This window comes from Esox lucius, chromosome 11 (assembly GCF_011004845.1).
Source record: "Esox lucius isolate fEsoLuc1 chromosome 11, fEsoLuc1.pri, whole genome shotgun sequence".
In the NCBI taxonomy this organism is placed as follows: domain Eukaryota; kingdom Metazoa; phylum Chordata; class Actinopteri; order Esociformes; family Esocidae; genus Esox; species Esox lucius.
In genome coordinates, this window is record NC_047579.1 from 35743802 (window position 1) to 35765312 (window position 21511).

Consider the following 21511-nt stretch of genomic DNA (forward strand, 5'->3'; position numbering starts at 1 on the left):
ATAGACACTAAAGAGTCAAGGGTTGGAATTGTCCTGGAGGAGTATAAACATAACTCTCCCATACTTCCTCAGGAATATAATCTGTATTCACAAGCCATTCCAAAGCTAATAATTACACTTACCAGTGGCACTAACCCAATGACAAAGATACAGCCTAGCCGGTGGTTGTCAAACTGGGGTCTGTGGAAAGAACTGCTAAGATCTGTAGCCAGGTCATTTTTTTGATGGTTTAGGCTAAGAGATCCAAGGAATAACATTAGAGGGTGTAATACAATATAATGTGATATTAACAATGTATGTTTTTACTCTATTAAGCAACATGGGCCTGGAAGGCTCACAGAGTATATTGGTTTCCACAATACCCCTCCAATCAACTAATATCTTTTTTAGATTTTTATTTATGCTATAAAAAAGTTTTTCTCTATATCATGGCAACCTTTGTAGAATTACAATAAATTAACTTTAAAGATGAGAAAAGAAAAAGGTTCCTTCCCAATAAAAAATGTGTATATTCCATGATGAAATCAACTTGAAAACAAAATTCTCAGTTGCTAATTGAGCATTAAAATGTGCTTATCACCCTCCACGTGTTTTTTTCAGTTTTGCACCGCCAAAGTCATAGTGAAACTTCTTGTATGCTATTTTCTCACTCAAGTGGTGTTCTGATTACGAGCTATCACAATCCGGGTCCCTGGACCCCATAATATTTTGTACCCACTGGCCTAGGGTACTCACTGGTGGTAATCGATGCACTACTTCAAAGAAAAGTGATTTTTTTCCTCAATAGACTGAAATACTCATAATCCCTATAAACCTTGCAGTCTGTGTTTCGTTTAGGCTTACACAACCTCGCCATTTTCATAATCGTGTAAATATCTATAGGATAAGTTGACTTTTATGAATATTGGGTAAATATGAGCAAAATATGTTTGCCGGACCGTGTAAGTGGAGCCAGCCTAGAAGAGTGAATGTCTCTTGCTTGCTGGCTGGCTGGCTGGCTGACCGCCCCTTGTTAAATAGCGTGGTGGTTAGAGACGGGCTATGGAACAACAGGTCCCACGTTCGACTCCCATCACAGTCAAATACATTATGCCAGATTTGTTCAGGACAGACCAAAACTTCGCTAGCTACATCCTTCAGTAGCTGTGTAATAAGAAGCCTAAAATAAAACAGTCCTGGTGGATATTAGGATTTGTTCAGGAAAGTTCTGCAGATGCTGGAATTTTTTTTCTTCCTTATGCCAGAAGATGTTTTATACAACACTCTGCAAAAACGGAGCATCGATGCATCTGGGATTAGCAGTGCGCTCACCCGTATCAAGGAGAATGTCGAGAATATGCGGAAGCAAACTGATGAATGGGCTGCCACCGTTCACGATGGAACAGACGAGCCAGGCCGACGAGTAACCAACACAGCGCCGGTGATGAAGGAGGCTTTCGACACAGTCATCTCCCAGGTGGAGCAGAGGTTTTCACAAAGTGACCACCTGATCGCTGCCATGCTGGTTGACAGCTTGCTCTTCCCATAATTTGTCCTGTCATTCATTACATCTGAGCGTGACTGTGCAGTGAAACTATGGCCTCTAGGAAACCAGGAAAAGTTGAATTCTGAGCTGACTCTGTACCGCCACACTGAGCTTCACACTGGTATGACAGCCCAGTCTCTGTTAAGATCCATCCATGAGAACAACCCACAGGAGGCTTTTGCTGAGACCGTCACTCTGCTGAAAATTATCATAACAACACATATGACAACAGCCGAGTCAGAGAGGAACTTTTCCACCTTGAAGAGGGTAAAAACCTTCACTCGCAATACCATGGGACAGCCGCGACTCAACACATTGGCCATGTTGTCCATCGAAAGCCAGCTGATTCAACATTCCCAAAGTCATCAAAAAGTGGGCCCAGAAGAAGAACCGCCGTGAGTTGGTGAGTGAAAGCATATTTTATCATCCTGACTTTGTGGTGCTGGTCCATGCATTGGTCATATTTTTGTGCTGGATGGATTGATTTAGATGGTGAAGAGTGTCAGTGTGTCCATGCTTATCTATTAAGGTTGTTGTCATAGAATGGATCTGTATCCCCAAAAAGTTGTCTTTCCGCTTCGTTGTGGCCTTCAGTGGTGTTGAGCTCATTGCTGTTCGTGTGGGGCCCTGTAGGCACATTAGTTCTGAGCTTGGTTGCATTCCTAATTTAGGTTTGTAAATGTGACAGTGGTAATTTTACATGTGTGAGAGAGAAGGAGAGCAATTACACAAGGTCTCTCTCTCTCTCTCTCCAGTATGTGTACTAAAACACCTCGGAGAAGCAAGCCGCTCTGTCGTGTTTTGGGGAGCCACGCTGTTTGTTGATGTGTTAAATAAACACATCAGTAGCAAGAGGGAGTTTTGTAGCTTAACTGGTATGTATCCTATATTTTGAAATGGTTTGTGCCCCACCAATTGTTAACATATAAAAACGCCACTGGTAACTAATCATAATGTGTCACTCATACTCTGGAAGGGATATAAATGAAATGTACATGTGTCCAAATACTTTAGACATTCTGTCACTTGTGATCTGAAATAATCTGATCTCATCATCTCAAATCCCAAATGTTGGGTTTGTAAAGCGATTTAACATGCCAGCATCACTGTCCAATTACACATGCATTATTTCATAGTTGTATCTTACTGGTGGCTAACTATTCAAATTTGTAACAGTAGTTTTAAGCTTTCAATTAATAAAATAGTTCCTTTCTTTGGCATATGCTACGAATGTTAAGCACCTATTAAGATGTTTATGTTTTTCCCCAACTGTAAAAGTCGCAAGGTGGCGCGTACGCTTTTAACTGTCCATAGTGCTGATTTCAGCTCACTGCCCATTCTGGTACCACTCACCTAGCGTTCATTTTCTCTCCACGTGCGGTTGTTTTCTGAAGGCTACTGGTCCGAAATTTCCACATAAATATTTTGCAGCGTATAGCCTACTTATATTTATACATTTATTTGAGCAGGCTACTGTACGTGTTTCTCGGCAACTGATTTGAAAGTATCAAACAGGTCTGAGGTGGTTATAACACAAGAAATGGAAAAGAAGAGTAAATCCTCCAAACAATATGGGTCTTTGGAACCAAACCGATTGGACAGAGAAACCGAGAACGGTAAGATTTTGCAAAATCCTCAAGTATAGTGCAGAATATAGGCTAAATCTTTTGCTACAGTACGTGGGCAGATTTTTTTTTAATTATCTATGCTACTTCTGTGTATTTTTGTGGATAATTTAAGTTGAATTTCAGTGGACGTGTTGCAGAAATGTGCAATTATCATTATTTATGTTTTTAAATCCAGTTTAGTTATTTGGCGATTTTTCTGGAGATTGTAAGCTCCTGCCACTGAGCTTCACATTCATACTTATTGTTATTTGGATTAGATCCATTAAGATAATACATTATTACACCGGACAATTAACAATGTGAAATGAATGTTATTTGCTCAACCCAAATATGAACCTATATTTAAAAAAATCTAAGACTGCATGTTTGTAATGTTATGGTCAGGGACAAACTATTAGAATTGAAGAAGGTAATGGCTAAGTAAAAGATACTGCCAGCTGTGTTATTTTGACACACTGGTGGTTAAAGTCTCAATATATTACTCCTGACCATGAGTAATTAGCATACATTTGTTTAAATGAAAACACTTTACTTAATTAAGGACATTGATTAGTGGAATTAAGTTGTGATGATGATTCTTATAAGTATAATAATTTTAGTCCTCTTCTGTACAAAATGTGCTTGTTGAATAATTTCATGAACATGGTCAAAATATGAAAATGTACTGCATTTAGAAGCAACAGCCAGTACAGGAAGACTTGAATAGTTATACATCTGAGAGTGGAGACATTTAATTTTTTGAAAAGAACCATTGTTCTACCAAAGCATAGGACTGAGTCGACACTTACAGGGTCTTTGAAGTAATCCTGCAGTGGATGTGTAGTGCAGAACATCTTACAATTTCATATGAAGGCATTGGGGAGACAGGGTGACCTAAGGAGACACTTTCCTTCAAATTGGCAGGTAAAAGAGAATGAGGGACACAATTATGGAAAAAGTGCTTTTGGAGTGCAAAGTACAGGGGGGGATCAGTACAGTTGACTCATCCTGAACGAAGGCCTCAAAACCCTGTAGGCTTTATTATTTGTGGGACTGTGTTCAGGTAGAGTGCTAGGATCTGACTCACTGTTGCATCTAGCTGTGACTCTTTTGGCTGTGAATTCAAAGAGGATACAACACAAAAGTTTCCACAAAAGCAAAAAGGAAAAGAGTAAAGCCAGACACCCACGGAGCCCTGGTAAAACTCTGGTAATCCAAAGTGACATGTGGAAATCAAACTGTCAGGAGCAATTTTCACAATAGGGTCATAAAAATTGGTTTAGACAAAGGCACACACAGAAGCATACCAATGGTTTCTTTAAAGTTTGAATTTAGTGTTGATACATTGAAGGGTCCAGCGCAAGCATCTAAAAAACTGTTGATCTTTTGATTATATTTTTGACTAACTTAACCATTTTATTCCTTGTTATTTGGCCTCTTTTCCTAATGTTATTTCTGACACAGTCAAGTAATATATAGTCAGTCGCCGCAATGTTGGATGAGTCATTTCTGGTCTGTGAAGAGGCTGCAGGATGGGTAGTACTGGTGCATGATAGCCTTTCAGAGGGCAGCCAGATTACATTGTTGTGAGGAGCTGACAGTGTACCTGGGCACCTAGATGACTGAGGATTTACAGGGAGTGGTTGACTTCAGGGGAGTTCACTCTGAGAGAGCTCTCAGAGTTTTTGTCTTGTTCAATATTTTGTTGCCTAAGAACACTAGCTTTGGATCAGAAAATCCCCTCTAACAATAAGCCAAGGAAGGACATCTCAGCCTGTAATCCCCTGCTGAGTTCCTGAGTCAATGAATCAAGCACTCTCCAACTCCGCTCAACATAATGTTTAACTCTTTCAATCATCCATAGACCTGCAATTAATGCTCTGTTTGATATCAAGTAGATGCTATGCAAGTCCATGTAGCATTTCACTGAGAACTGAAATGTTTATTTTAATTACCCAGTCCAACTTTTGTCCTAGGATGGTGTAGTTCTACACCTAATGAATATGGATCTCTGCCATGACTGCAAATAATTATTCCAAATTCCCTAATTATTTATTTTCAGTTTCTCAATATGCATAATATATTTGAAATACATTGAAAGCAACCTTAAACAGTTCATTATTTATTCTGGAGATTTACAAGCCCATGGATTCTCTGGAATGGTTCTCTGTCATCTTGTCCTTTTTTATTGCTCAAAATACTCAGGTGTGTATCGATTTCCTGAAGTCTAGTGTTCAAATTATGTCATAACATGCCCATTTTAGCACCACTGAGTCTCTGCCCTTAAAATAAGGTTTGTTCCCTCCATCATGTCCCATAGTGTTTTGCAGATGTCATAATCTAGGCAGATCACAGAAGCTCTGCTCCGGCCTCTCCCTGCTCTTCCATGACACACGATCATTTTACGCAGGAATAGGTTAAGCAGGAAGAGTGAGCAGTGCCTGCCTTTTTCTATACACCGAACTATGCACATTTAGCAGGAGTATAACTTGCTTATAATCCTTTTATCTTGTTTCCCTTCCAGCGCAGGAAGAAATTGTCTCAATGGCAGACTCCACCATCACATTGGATGAAATCGAAGGGGAACTTTTCAAAATTGAGCGGATGCGTGATGTTTTGGTACGGAGGGAATCAGAACTAAGATACATGTGAGCATATTATAACACATTTATATTCTAGGAATAGTATCCCATAGAGCAGATCTTAAAACTGCACATTGTTTAGAAGGCTGGGATAAATCACAGCATTTGAAATGTTTTGGTGACTTTTCAGAGCCACCTAGCAGGAGGTTGAAGAACAGGATGTAATACCACACAATATCCATGCTCTGGCTCCCTGTTGTGTTTTTCAGAATTACAAAGTAGCTACAGAGTTGTGCTTGATAGAGGGGGTGTCAGAATGTATGATAATGGCCATGGTCAGACTGGATCTTTAAGTCATTTTCATGCAATTCAACACATATTCCACCACTGTGCTGAGTGAAACATTTCCATTTGTAAAGCTAGTTTTTTCTAACATTCTTCTAAAATCTGTTAATATTGACAGTTTAGTTGTTTGGCCCTGTTTAAAATTTCTATACATGGTATGAAGGAATACATCCCAACAAAATCAATACTGCTAAATTAATACTTAATATATTATATTTTCTACATACTTTATAATGCTGAAAGCTTTTTAAAGTTTTTAATTCCAATAATTAAACGCTAATAAGATATACCATTTAGCCAGGTGGGTGGACCCGGTATTCAGACCCATAATCCTAGCATTTCAAGTGCTACGCTCTACCAACTTACATAAATACATGACCATGGCCCATACAAGGATTTTAATTGCAGAAAAAAACCCAGCCTTCTGGAATGGGTTGTGATTGTATCGTAATTGGTTCACAGGGCTTATATTTCCAGAACAATACCCTTGGAATTGGTAATGCGCCACATATGACAGCATCTAACATTGATTGGTATGTATGTAAGGGGAGTGAGAAAATGAAAATGGATAATGATGCTCGCCATGGGAACAATCAGTTACAGGGGAGATGTGCAGCAAAGCACATAGTAGGCTACAATGTCACTGCTCCTCCTTAACATCTCACCTCAAGACATCCCCTCGCAACCCATTAAACAAAGTAACAAACAAAGTAGATCTGTGAGAATTGAACATGATTATCCTTACACTAAAAATTATTACAACTGGCCTGGTAAACAAACAAGCACATTTTCACAAAGAGAGCTTTTCTCTTGTCCCTTGATTCTTTCTCTCCACAGGCAGGACCACATTGACCTGCCTGTTTTCCCATTGTTGCAGAGCTCACTGTCTTTTTAAGGCTGATCACAGCTCTAACAACGACTAACTGGAAAGTGATGGAGTAGGAACAAGAAATGTGGCTTTGTCCGTGTGTAAAAGGAATTGCTGTGAGCTTTTCAATGTGTGAAGTTTTGTGTTGATTATCTCCTTAAAGTGTAATATGAAAAATAACAATAATAACATTGCTTATGGGATTTAGTAGGATCTCATATTTGAATGTGGCACATGAGGTGTATAATGAATGCCCTTCTGGTTTTATTATTTGTAAGTTCAGTAGGGAGTGCATGGTAGATTATTGTTAAAGGCAGATTATTTCCAATGACCCAGCAATTCAAAGGGAATCCAAAATGTAAGCACATACATAATTTCCATGTAAATAAGCTATGATTAAGCTACTATATGTGTCACTCCAATGAAGTGGCTTGAAAAGAATAACACATTTCCTGCGCTTAAAAGCCTGTGGGGGGCATGTTGATCTAAGAGGTAATTTTCCTCTTATCATCCAATGTAAAAGCCCAGTCATCCAGAGCCTCATTACAGCCACACCTGTAAGAGTGGATGGCCACTGTTGTTTACTTATCCCTTGCTGAGTCAGTTAGTGAAATGAGATCTGATGAGATATTATGCAGCTACAGCTCAGAAATATTGGGAGTGACTCATTCTCAGGGGCTGTGTGGCAGCATCAGTTATTTCAGCTAATAAACCCTTGACCAACAGTCATTTCAGTCCATCTGGGAAGAGGAGAAAGCCATTTCCACATACACTGAAGGGGTTTCTGTCTTTAGTATAGACCAGGGTTCCCTAAACTAGGGGGTGGAAACCCTATGTGAGGTTGCCTGTTTTGAAAACATGGGTTGCGAGAGAAACTGAAAACAAAACGTGATTGGTGTGTAGCACCTGATAGTTTTAGTTTTCTTCCTAAAAATGTGGCTCTGCATTTGATTTAACTGCATGACCCTGTGTGTTTTCATCAGAAACCATTGCAACAGAGTGTCCAGAACCAGGCAGTAAATCAGAAAGAACATCATCAATGATAATGTTATTTTTATACACAATAATACACTAGATTAAACCCCACCACACTATCCTCAAACCCCACCACACTATCACACCCTTTTAAAGGACAGTTGCTATTCAACGGCTAGAATTCTTTCTACATCTTGTTGTTTTCAGTCTTCAGCTTAACTATTATACTTGTCCTGTGTGAAGCTGCATCGTTCTTTGTTTGCTGGAATCCAAACTTTTCATACACTTGTGAAATACAACTATTTCTTAATTTTTCTGCTGATCAAAGAAATAGGATGTACTTCAAGGGATGTAATGCAATTCAGGAAAATTTGAGCGACAGAGAAATTAGGAAAATATTGTGGTTGTATTTTAGGAAAGGTTTATTTAAAGTAGCTCCAATTAAGGAAGTAAACATTGGATGTTCAATCACTTACACACTATAACCTGGCCAAAAAAGTATGGGATTGCCTGGTATAGAATAATATTGTTCTTGATATTTTTATGTTTACAAAGCTGAAATGGAATTGCTTTAATTCAATGTGTAGCCAGTGGCGCCTAGTGGCTTGTATGAGTTGAGCAGTCCAGCAATTGGCAGTTTATGCTTGAGGTGTACTCATTCCACTCCGCACTGGTTGTGCTGCTGAGAGTTTGGTTGACTTTCGAGATTGTTGAACAGTGGCTTGAAGGCTGGGTGTGCGCTGGTAGAGTGTGTCGTTTGACTACTAAAGGTTGCTATGCAGTTGTAATTATGTTAATCACGTATTTGAATCATGTTGAGTATTTAATGAATAATTGAACATTTTAAGAATGCAATGTGGGAAGGGGGCCTTGACTTTCTCAGTACCCAAGGTTAGAAGAGCAGATGTTTATGAAGGGATCTTCGCTGAGGTCAGGAAGAGAAGGTACACTTTTATCTATAATTACATTTATAATCAATGATCCCCTGGCTTCCACCTCACTCTCCGGGTGTCTAAGATCTGTAATTCAACAGTCTTATAATGACATGTGAGATAGGACAAATGTAAGCACACACCTAACATCAAACACGTATTCATCTCACAACCCTTATTAACCTAGGTGGGTGTGTTAGCAGCAAGATGGCATAGTGATTAAAGTGTGGGGCCTGCAACCGAAAGGTCAAACAGATTTGTAGCTTAGCTCCAACATGAAGAGCTGAGCTGGGACAGCCAACACACCAGATGTGGCAGAACAAAGGGCTTGGGATGAATGGGTTTTAACACAGTATAAAGGTAGAGATGAGCAGTATTCTTTGCTGCTACCAAGGCAGACACAAGGGTCTTGTATTGGATGCAATCTTGGCTCCATCAGAGAATGACAGGGTGTTGTCCAGGGTCTTGCCAAGGCTCTTTGCACTTCGGGAGTTTTTGACCACTAACGTGACAGGCACTTCTATTTTGCATGGCATTTTGCCCGGGGTTAGTCTTGCAAATGTTTTACCATTCCATTGGTCCATGCAAAACAAAACTCAACAAATTCTATATACAGATGCTAGCAAAATGCTTCAGGATGCACTTTAATCCAAATCACTCCAGATTAGGCTATCTGTCATGGCCAGGGAAAGGCAGGACACGAGGCATAGAGCAGAAGGCAATTCCTTTTATTGGTACTGACAACAAAAGGAGCAGTACACTGCAAACTGATTGTAACAAAGCAAACAGTGATCCACAAACTAAAAGATGAAAAGGGCAACTTAAATAGGGTCCCCAATTAGAGGCAACAAGGCAGCTGCCTCTAATTGTGAACAATCAAAAGAGGAGCGCAGAGATGCCTAGAGGCCCCCAGCCAGGACATGACACTATCCATATTACAGGATATTAATATGGTAGATTTGTGGCTTTAATTCAGATAAGTGTTGTAAAAGCTAGAAATGTTCCAGTATTAACATGTATTTATTATTTTGTATAATATATATCATCAGCTTGCATCAGTCCTTAGAAGGTAAAGCTTAAACAAAACAAAAATGTCTGGGAAATAGTGTCACCATAGTGTCAGATTTGCCCTCTGATGGGTGTTTTTTAGTGCATGATGTGGTTTATATTTGAGAATGAAATGTATTCCTCTTGGGGCTCTTTCCTCAGGATGGATGACATACAGCTTTGCAAGGAAATCACAAGACTGAAAAAACAACTTCAAAAGCTGGTATCGGTTCCAGGTTGGCTACCACAATTATTGTGTCTGTATTTGGTGAAGTGTTGAATTTACTGATTCACATTATTAATCACAAACACTTGCTATGGGAGAAAATAATGGAATATCTTCTTAAAATGGGGTTATGTTGGAGGTAGTGCAGCTGGAATTTCGCTGAAGAAATATCTAACGTTTGATAGGGTAGATTCAAGTGTAATGCCCAATGAGCTCCTATCTAAGTGGTGTAAGAGTGATACTTTGCATATACGCTAATAGTTAAATATCCAGGTTCACTATGCTTCATTCGCTGGTTGCTTTAATCGGGAGTTGTGAGACTGCTTAACAGTTCCTAAAATCTAGTAAATTAAACATCTATGACTTTAACTCTGTTTGACTGCAGACATGGACAAATCCAAAGAGGACTGGCAAAGGGAGGAGGAGCTACTGCAGCAAATCCACAAGCTGGTGGAGACCAGGGATTTCCTGGTGGATGATGTAGAGTTTGAGAGGCTCAGGTGAGGGCTGCCATGATCTTTGAAGGACATGAGTGCTTCAAAATGTGCTCTCCATCAAAGTTTGATGACACATTTTCATCACTCCCCATAATATTTGAAAGTTAAATTGGAGTGAATTACACCTATGTCATGTATATGTGAGGATGTGAGGATAACATGGAATACATTCATTCCTGCTTCACAAGCTTTAGACACTGTGTTTTACGATTTAAGATCATATGTAGACTGTACTCCGGAGTATATTCCCATATGAGTCTTTGGAGAAGCAAGGGGTAAGAATTTTTTCTGGTTAATTTATTTTGTTTATTTATTCATTAAACATGTTTGTTTTTGTTTGCTTTGAGCACAGAAACACTTTTGCTGATAGGGATGATTATGATCATTATATGAGACATACAGTTCACCCTGATTGCTAAACATAATATATATAGCTCATCTTTATCTTTTTTGAATCAATTGGGAGTTACTGAAGAGAGATAATGTCGTAAATACATCTGGATATTACCAGCTCTTGACTTGGGCTAAATTGCACATTAGACTATGTTCACCAAAATATATGTGTTAATAAGGCTTGTTCCAAAAAGGCTTCCCCGTTTGCCAAAAAAGGAAATGGAACGCTGTTTGCCTAAAATTAGGACCATCCCGGCCCAAGTCAAGCACTGGATTTCACTAAATAAATTAAGGTAGAAAAAGAAACATTTGAAATGTAAAAATAAATTTGCTGAATATAGTTTTTTCACAATGTGAAAAATGTTGTGTGTTGTTTGACAACAACGTTGTAAACAAATGTGATTTTTTTTTCTATTGGTTACCATGCTTACACCGCTAATCTTCTTAAACAGGGAGAGAGAGGAGGACAAAGAAATGGCTGACTTCTTAAAGTCTAATTTTCCCAAGAACTCAACCAAAAAAAGTTGGTACAAACATGTTTCTGTGATGTTGTGTAGTAAAAGCTTAAATATTTAGCTTAGTTCAAGATGTTTTGATTAAACCAAGTACAACCACGTTTCCAAAAAAGTTGTGACGCTGCATAAAATGCTAATAAAAACAGAATGCAATGATGTGAAAATCAGTTATCCCTACATTTAATTGAAAATAGTACAAAGACAAAATGTGTTGAAACTGAGAAATGTTATTGTTTTTGGAAAAATACATTCCCATTTTTTATTTGATGCCAGCAACACATTTAAAAAAAGTTGGGACAGAGGCATGTTTACCACTATGTTGCATCAACTCTTTTAACACTACTCTGTAAGTGTTTGGGAACTGAGGAGACCAATTGCTGTAGTTTTGTAAGTGGAATGTATTCTCATTCTTGCTTGATATAGGATTTCAGCTGCTCAACAGTTCAGGGTGTCCTTTGCTGTATTTTTCATTTCATAATGTGCCAAATGTTGTCAATAGGGGACAGGTCTGGACTGCAAGCAGGCCAGTTTCGCACCCAGACTTTTATACTACAGAGCCATGCTGTTGTGTTACATGCAGAATGTGGTTTGGCATTGTCTTGCTGAAATAAGCAAGTCCTTCCCTGAAAAAGATGGCATCTGGATGGCAGCATATGTTGCTCCAAAACCTGTATATATTGTTCAGCATTAATGTTGCCTTCACAGATGTGTAAGTCACCCATGCCATGTGCACTAATCAGAATCAGAAAGAGTTTTATTGACAAGTAAGTTTCACAACAAACAAGGAATTTGGTGCATTGGTGCAACAATTAATACAATACAAAAGGAATAAGGGAAGTTAAAACAAATAAGAACAGTGGACTGAGCATAACATTAGTAGACTGTGCATTAATACATTACTATAAATAACTAAAAAGTATATTTCTACACTGATGGCAGTGTAGAAATGCACCATCATAGTCGTTGGCAGGTTGAACTGTTGTTGTAGGAAGTACATCCTCTGCTGTGCTTAATTTGTTAGAGAGGTGATGTTCAGCGTCAGCTTGATGTCCTGGGCGATGGTGGTGCCCAAAAAGCAAAACGACTCCACAGAGTTGACTTGGGAGCCACCCATGGCAATGTGAGGAAGGGCAGCAAGGCTTCTCCTGATGTCCACAATCATCTCTACAGTCTTTAGGGCGTTGAGCTCCAAGTTGTTCTGACTGCACCAGGACACCCATCAGGAGGCGGACTCATCTCCATCAGAAATAAGTCAGATGAGGGTGGTGTCATCTGCAAACTTTAGGAGATTAACGGAGTGGTGACTGGAGGTGGAGCTGTTGGTGTACAAAGAGAAGAGCATGGGGGACAGGATACAGCCTATGGGGGAGTCGGACAGGTGCTTCCCCAGCCTCACATGCTGCTTCCTATTGGACAGGAAGGCTGTGATCCACCTGCATGTGGACTCTGGCACTCCTAGTTGAAATAGCTTGTCCGGGAGCAAAGTGGGAATTATGGTGTTGAATGCGGAACTGAAGTCCACAAACAGGATGCTGGCGTAGGTTCCAGGGAAGTCCAGATGCTGGAGGATGAAGTGAAGAGCCATATTTACCACGTGGTCCACAGACCTGTTGGCTCTGTAGGCAAACTGCAGTGGATTTAGAAGAGGGTCAGTGATGGTCTTGAGGTGGGGCAGTACAATACGCTCAAATGACTTCATAACCACAGAGGTCAGGGCGACGGGTCTGTAGTTGTTAAGTCCTGTGATCCTTGGTTTCTTGGAAACCAGAATGATGATGGAGGATGTAAAACAGTGCACCATACCATCACGGATGCCGGCTTTTGAACTGTGCGCTGATTAGAAGCCAGATGGTTCCTCTCCTCTTTAGCCTGGAGGACGCAGCATCCATGACTCCCAAAAATAATTTCTAATTTTGATTTTTCAAAACACTTGGGACAGTTACGCACCTAAATCCATCTTAAATGAGCTTGGGCTTGATTTGCATTTTAAAGAGTGAAATAAGTATTTGATCCCCTCTCTTAAAGGGAGTGCTCCTAATCTCAGCTAGTTACCTGTATAAAAGACACCTGTCCACAGAAGCAATCAATCAATCAGATTCCAAACTCTCCACCATGGCCAAGACCAAAGAGCTGTCCAAGGATGTCAGGGACAAGATTGTAGACATACACAAGGCTGGAATGGGCTACAAGACGATCGCCAAGCAGCTTGGTAAGAAGGTGACAACCGTTCACAAATTGAAGAAACATAAAATAACTGTCAATCTCCCTCGGTCTGGGTCTCCATGCAAGATCTCACCTTGTGGAGTTGTAATGATCATGAGAATGGTGAGGAATCAGCCCAGTACTACACAGGAGGAACTTGTCAATGATCTCAAGGCAGCTGGGACCATAGTCACCAAGAAAACAATTGGCAACACACTACGCTGTGAAGGACTGAAATCCTGCAGCATCCGCAAGGTCCCCCTGCTCAAGAAAGCACATGTACTGGCCCATCTGAAGTTTGCCAGTGAACATCTGAATGATTCAGAGGAGAACTGGGTGAAAGTGTTGTGGTCAGATGAGACCAAAATCGAGCTCTTTGACGTCAACTCAACTCGCTGTGTTTGCAGGAGGAGGAATGCTGCCCAAGGTTTGTATTGATCATAAATGGCTTGTCCAGTTTGACTGTAATTTGTGTTAACTTTGGAACAATGTTTCTATATATATATAATGAACCTTTTCTTACTGGTTGGTAGGTGATCAAATACTTATGTCATGCAATAAAATGCTAATTAATTACTTAAAAATCATATTTTGTTTTTAGATTCCCTCACTCACAGTTGAAGAGTACGTATGATAGAAATTACAGACTTCTACATGCTTTGTAAGTGGGAAAACCTGCAAAATCGGCAGTGTATCAAATATTTGTTCTCCCCACTGTAGATGATGAGATTCCCGAACCCTTTGCAATTTTAAGTTGTGATATGTTATTCTTGAACTGTGGCACTATTTTCCCACACAGTCTTTCACAGAGTGGTGAACCCCTCCCCATTCTCAATTCTGACAGACCTAATCCTACCTAATCATGTTACTGACCTGTTGCCAATTGATTAGCATTACACAGTTTCCATGCTTCTGATGCCTCTGTCCCAGCTTTTTTGAAACGTGTTGCTGGCATCAAATTCAAAGTCAGCATGTATTTTCCAAGAAATAATGACATTTCTGTTTTAACATTTGATATGTTGTCTGGGTACTATTTTCTGTTGTATACAGGGTTTAAACAATTTGCACATCATGGCATTGTTTTTCTTTAGATTTTACACAGCGTCCCAACTTATTTGAAAACGGTTTTAGAAATATGATAACAAAATAAATAATACTGAAGGTGCTATGTTAAAGATGATTACGATGAAGAAAATTATAATGTAGTGCTGTATCTTTTTTCCAGACAACACAGAAGACCGCAGAATGACCTCAAAAGCACAGCAGACTTCATCCACTCCCTTCGCCGCAAAACCTGGCCTCACCCTTCTGAAGGAGTGCTGCGGTTTCACATGCTCTATCCTGTAGTTTCCCTGCTTCATAGAGGGAGACAGACACTTTGTTGGTGTCTGTATGTGTGTTGACTGGGCAGACAGGGCTCTCATATTTTGGGAGGTCTGGGAATTTGTTTCCATCCAGTCATTTATAACTGCTTTAATTTCCTGATTGGGTATAGCTTATTTGAGTCAGTTGTTTCCATACAACAAGACCTCTTCAATATCACCACTCAAAATGAATTACCATTCTACAACCATGGTTTGTTTCCAAAAACCAGCAACAGTACTCCCATTTAGACAGAGAAAATAACAACAGGACCTCTGAGTTTTGTGGTTGTGCAACTTTGATATTCTAAAATGTATCTACTAATTGTATGTCTCTCTGTATAAGAGCCTCTGCAAAATAGTTAAAATGTAAATGTCTTCGGTCTCATATATATTTTTCTTATCCGTAGCTAATTGATATGGCTGGTATATATTGCTGTTTTTAAAACCTCTTGTGTGATTTCATTGTGTGAGCGACCATGTTTATAAGCTCTGCAGATAGTCATTAAGCACCAAGTCAATTCCAATTGTCTTATCTAATGGACGTAATTAGTGTCACTATGACTGTGCAGTTATCCTTCTGTAATGCATGAGTGTTGAACACATCATTCCCTCTTGCATTGTCTATACTGGCATGACTGGCAAACTATACTCACTGCTTACCCTTGCTAAAGGCCACTGTTTGCATGACTCCCATGCTACAGTAGGTGAGAAAACATATCTGTAAGTCAGTTGTCTCCATGGTGATTCATACCTTGTCATACAGAAACTCACAAAAATTAAAGGATTTTTTTATATTTCTAAATAGTTCTAAAGAGTTGTTATTGATAATTTTTTGTGACAATAGTAGTAAACATGTGACATTGAAAACATTGAACAGTGTATGTATCTGGGAGTTTCAAAAACAACTGATAAGAATTTCTCACGCTCATATTTAGATTTCATATGCTTGAATATCATGTCTCCCACTTTAACTGTGCAACACAGTTACATGACATCTATCCATGAGCACTGTCTCATTCACAAAGTTTTGTATATTTGTTGAATTCTCCACAGTGGTTTGAAGCAAAATCTGACACCTGAATTGAAGAGCATGTCTAGTAAAATAATTTTTATTAAGCTTTATTCTCTATTATTCTTATTTTCAAAATTTGGCTATATCCACGAAATGATCACTAATTATTAGTATTAGTATTGAAATGTGAACTACCAAACAAGAAGGTCAGGCAGACCAGCCAGGTAAAGGGTCTTGCAAGGATATTGTAAGCTGTAGTTCCCGAGTGGCGCAGCGGTGTGAAGCACTGCGACATACACTAAAACAAGGGTTCATGCCTTGGTTGTGCTACTTACCTGTATGGAGCTGGGAGTCCCATGGGGCGGTGTACATTGATCCATTGTGGCCTAGGGAAGTGGGAGGCACTTCTTAGGCATTTCCTTGCACTCTAACAACTCCTCTGGTTGATCAGGCACCTGCAACCTGAGAAGACATCGTTTGTCAAGGGAGTGACTTCCTGGTTGAGTGAGTAGTGTGAAAAGCAGAACAAGCCGCCATCTAAGGCGTTCTTTCACAGCATCAAGCTGAGAAGCACAATCTAGATTTGTGCCTTGAACACCCTTGAGCCTTGACTGCACTTGAAGCCCTTTGCTAGTTGCTGCACTTAGACAAGGTAGTAACTGTAATTAGATATGATTCCCTTAGTGTTGCTTTATGTAACCTCTCCTCTATACATGCCACTACGCTAAGAAAAGCAATAATTAGGCTCTTTTGTCTTTTCCCTACCCACATCTCAGAAACATGGATGGATGTTGAGACCATGGAAAAGATACAGGAACCTTTTCAGACTGTCACCACAAATTAAATGTGTGGGGTTTAGATAGCGTCTGACCTATTCGAAAGAGCATTCTACTAAACCCCCGCCATGCAAATGACTCATCCAGGGGATTCTGGGAGATGGATAGGGATTCGTATAGCTTTCAAAATATTAGTGTAATTTGAAGATACTTGAAATCTCAACCATTTCTGTTGCGCTTAATAACAGCTCAGAGTGAGCCACAGCCAGTTGCAAATTAAAAGACAGTGCTTTTCCAAAGATACCTCATTGCATTTAATTTGCAGGACAAAAAAGCATGAAATCGGGACTGCACTGAGAGTTCTGCAACATCCAACCCACTCATTGAAAGGTGATGATTCTCATCAAGCTTTTTCTCATTTGCGTGGGCTGAGACATAAAACAATTCCTGTGCAGAAGATAACACACCTCACTAATTACCAACCATTTCTAGCTAATACATATTTTTTATGTATTCGCCCTCTCCCCACCTGAACTTTTCTTGTTGTTAGTATTTTGACTGAAAAGCTCAAAGCAGCAGCAGAGAAATAAATTCCTTGCAACTACATATCCAAGGCTGTGGTTCCTCTGTATTTTGTCCTCTTGATAAATTTGTTTACACCAGTGAAACAAAATGAGGGATCTAAGTGTGCATGTCAGATATTGAGAGAGGTAGCCCACTGAAGGGATCAGGAGGCTGTCCACTAGAAACAATGGCTATCTTGTGCCTCTAACAAAGGGCCTGAAGAATAACCCAGCATGACTTATTAATAATGACGTGCGTAGCTCTAACTGGATGCAGTCATGCTTCCAGGTTTTGTTCCTTAGCAACATGTCATGGAAAGTGACTTTCCATGGAATGTTGTTGTTGAAATGTGTTGAATGAAGGCTGTGAGCTAACTATTTATAGTGAAAAGCATGATGTTCGGCATTATAATTAACAATGAGGCATGAAGGGGTGTGGTATATTCCTAATTTGGTCTCATATACTGTGGTATTACAGCCAATCAGCATTCTGAGATAGAACCGTCCAGTTATAATCTCACTTAACATCATATCTAATTAATATGCTTCATAACATTAATTTATAATGCTTGGTAACATTTGTTCATATTGATATGTCAAATTTGAAAGGAACTTTGCTTTGAAACTATGCTTTGAAATTTTAGTCGTTGTCTCATCTCCAACAACGATGAGACTACTTACAGAGAGGAGGTAAGTGACTTGGCTACATGGTGCCTGGACAACAACCTCTCTCTAAACACAAGACTAAGGAAAGCATCATGGACTTTAGGAAGAGGCAGGGGGTATCACGCCCCCATACACATTGATGGAGCTGAAGTGGAGAGTCTGACAAGTTCCTCGGTGTGTTCATCAAAGATGACTTCACCTGGTCCAGACAAGCAGACTCAGCAGTAAAAACTGCCCAAAAGCACCTATTCTTCCTGAGCAAACTTAAGAAGTTTGGCAAGTCTGCAAAAACTCCCACCAACCCTCTCAGGCTACATGACTGCCTGGTACGGAAGCTGCTCTGCTGCTGATCGCATGTCAGCGGAGCGCATCATCAGCTGCCATCTCCCTCCCGTGCAGGGCATCTACCATACACAATGCTTTAGGAAAGCATGGAACATCATAAAAGACTACAGCCAACCAGGCTATGGTCTGTTCATACTACTACCATATGGTAGGCGTTAACGGAGCTTCAGGATATGCACTTCAAGACACACAAACAGTTATTTATTAATGCCAATCTTTTTTTTTTAAACATAGTAACATCTAAGAAATAATTTAGGTAACAGGACTGAACGTTGAGATTGACATTTGCAGTCATACTTACAATATAATAACAAACTATAGAAATGTTTTGAGAACTAACTTTTGGTCTTCCCATGGCCTTCAGGAGACTCAAATTATGCTGCTTCCTGTTGCTCATGTGACTTGTGGAATGTCTGACATTTTATAAGGGGGAATGTGTCAGGGTAACAGGACTGAATAAAAACCTGGGGAATTTGTTTTATTTATTTTAGCTAACATATTATGAATTTCCAATGAGAAAACCTGGCATCAAAATCTGGCATCGCCCCATGTCTGAAGAAAACACAGCAAAAGTGCCCTCTTGGATGCCCCTATGGTAGATAAAACATGATAAAGTGCTCTCTGCAGTGGCCCAGTGTGCAAGAAAACGTGATATAGTGCCTTAATGGGTGTCCCAACATGTGAGATAATGTGATGTAGTGCCCTCTAGGGTGCCCCAACATGTGAGATAATGTGATGTAGTGCCCTCTAGGGTGCCCCAACGTGTGAGATAATGTGATGTAGTGCCCTCTAGGGTGCCCCAACGTGTGAGATAATGTGATGTAGTGCCCTCTAGGGTGCCCCAACGTGTGAGATAATGTGATGTAGTGCCCTCTAGGGTGCCCCAACGTGTGAGATAATGTGATGTAGTGCCCTCTAGGGTGACCCAATGTGTGAGATAATGTGATGTAGTGCCCTCTAGGGTGCCCCAACGTGTGAGATAATGTGATGTAGTGCCCTCTAGGGTGCCCCAACGTGTGAGATAATGTGATGTAGTGCCCTCTAGGGTGCCCCAACGTGTGAGATAATGTGATGTAGTGCCATCTAGGGTGCCCCAACGTGTGAGATAATGTGATGTAGTGCCCTCTAGGGTGCCCCAACGTGTGAGATAATGTGATGTAGTGCCCTCTAGGGTGCCCCAACGTGTGAGATAATGTGATGTAGTGCCCTCTAGGGTGCCCCAACGTGTGAGATAATGTGATGTAGTGCCCTCTAGGGTGCCCCAACGTGTGAGATAATGTGATGTAGTGCCATCTAGGGTGCCCCAACGTGTGAGATAATGTGATGTAGTGCCCTCTAGGGTGCCCCAACGTGTGAGATAATGTGATGTAGTGCTCTCTAGGGTGCCCCAACGTGTGAGATAATGTGATGTAGTGCCCTCTAGGGTGCCCCAACGTGTGAGATAATGTGATGTAGTGCCCTCTAGGGTGCCCCAACGTGTGAGATAATGTGATGTAGTGCCCTCTAGGGTGCCCCAACATGTGAGATAATTTGATGTAGTGCCCTCTAGGGTGACCCAACGTGTGAGATAATGTGATGTAGTGCCCTCTAGGGTGACCCAACGTGTGAGATAATGTGATGTAGTGCCCTCTAGGGTGACCCAACCTGTGAGATAATGTGATGTAGTGCCCTCTAGGGTGACCCAACGTGTGAGATAATGTGATGTAGTGTCCTAATGGGTGCCCTTCCAAGGGAGGAAATGCGGTAAAGTGTCCTCTAATGTGGGTTTAGTGCAGTCTGAGCTGTAACCTTCACATCCCACTACAGTGTGTGAGGTTGGTTACACAGCAATATGTGTTACATTTAAACAAATGGAAAGATTTACGCTTACTAAAATGCATTACTAAAGTGTGTAGACTGCATTATCTGGTTTGTTTTGTTTTTAAGCTGTATACCATGTCATACAATATGCTAGAGGATGCCTTGCTAGGTAACTTACTTAGCCTTTTCTGTGCTAACTGGTGGACTTGATTAAACTCAAATCAGACAGTATGTGTAGTAATATATTTTATCTACTCTGATTCCACCACCCTGACTATCTCCCTACCCTGACTATGCTCCTTAACATATAGTTGAAGTCGGGAGTTTATATATACCTTAGCCAAATACATTTAAACTCAGTTGTTCACCATTCCTGACATTTAATCCTAGTAAAATTGGTCTGTCTTTGGTCAATTAGGATTACCACTTTATTATAAGAATATGAAATGTCAGAATAATAGTCGAGAGAATTATTTATTTCAGCTTATATTTTATTTCATCCCATTCCCAGTGGGTCAGAAGTCTACATACACTCAATTAGTATTTGGTAGCATTGCCTTTAATTTGTTTAACTTGGGTCAAACTGTTCGGGTAGCCTTCTACAAGCTTCCCACAATCAGTTGGGGGATATTTGGCCTATTCCTCCTGACAGAACTGGTGTAACCAAGTCAAGTTTTTAGGCCTCCTTGCTCACAAACGCCTTTTCAGTTCTGCCCAAAAATGTTCTACAGTATTGAGGTCAGTGTTTTGTGATGGCCACTCCAATACCTTGACTTTGTTTTCCTTTATTCCTTTTGCAACAACTTTGGAAGTATGCTTGGGGTCATTGCCCATTTGGAAGACCCATTTGCGACCAAGCTTTAATTAACTTCCTCACTGATGTCTTGAGATGTTGCTTCAAAATATCCACAAAAGTATGTTCATTTCTAGGAGACAGAATGTGTCTCCTTCCCGAGCGGTATGGTGTTTATACTTGCATACTATTGTTTGTATAGATGTCTAGTAAATTAATTAATTAAGAAGTCTAATTTGTTTACAGATTTTTTTTTCAATGACTTCAACCTAAGTAAATGTAAACTTACAGCTTCAGCTGTACAAGGCATTCTCAATTTTTACCTTAACCAGGGTTTGGAACTGTTTCACCATGAATGCGTGACAAATTTCTGAGCACTGGTGCCCCACCACATGCAGCTGGTGCCTTTTTAATTTTATTCGCCCCTGTCCCTCCGCCACGGTATATAACCTTTTAGTCTAGTGGCTTGGCTCCTCCC

General features: G+C 40.2%; 1 protein-coding gene across 2 annotated transcripts; it reads left to right on the forward strand.

Moving 5' to 3' along the window:
• Window positions 1–1882: 1882 nt before the first annotated feature.
• On the forward strand, window positions 1883–15849 carry zgc:171844 (DUF3585 domain-containing protein). 2 transcript variants are annotated; one of them, XM_020051237.2, is made up of 6 exons: window positions 1883–1928; window positions 5657–5780; window positions 10044–10117; window positions 10493–10607; window positions 11450–11520; window positions 14940–15849. In XM_020051237.2, exons 2-6 carry the CDS (start codon window positions 5677–5679, stop codon window positions 15059–15061), a joined length of 486 nt encoding a protein of 161 aa, XP_019906796.2. In that variant the 5' UTR covers window positions 1883–1928; window positions 5657–5676; the 3' UTR covers window positions 15062–15849. The 2 variants fall into 2 exon arrangements, with proteins under 2 accessions (XP_019906796.2, XP_010872814.2); XM_010874512.3 differs by lacking the exon at window positions 1883–1928 and adding an exon at window positions 2885–3141.
• The last annotated feature ends 5662 nt before the right edge of the window (window positions 15850–21511 follow it).

What these genes read in the sequence shown, in the direction of transcription:
- zgc:171844 (XM_010874512.3), top strand. Translation starts at nt 3,066, where the DNA reads ATGGAAAAGAAGAGTAAATCCTCCAAACAATATGGGTCTTTGGAACCA. An exon ending in AAAGCTGGTATCGGTTCCAG is followed by an intron (nt 10,118 to 10,492) that starts GTTGGCTACCAC and finishes GTTTGACTGCAG; the next exon opens with ACATGGACAAATCCAAAGAG. An exon ending in GTAGAGTTTGAGAGGCTCAG is followed by an intron (nt 10,608 to 11,449) that starts GTGAGGGCTGCC and finishes CTTCTTAAACAG; the next exon opens with GGAGAGAGAGGAGGACAAAG.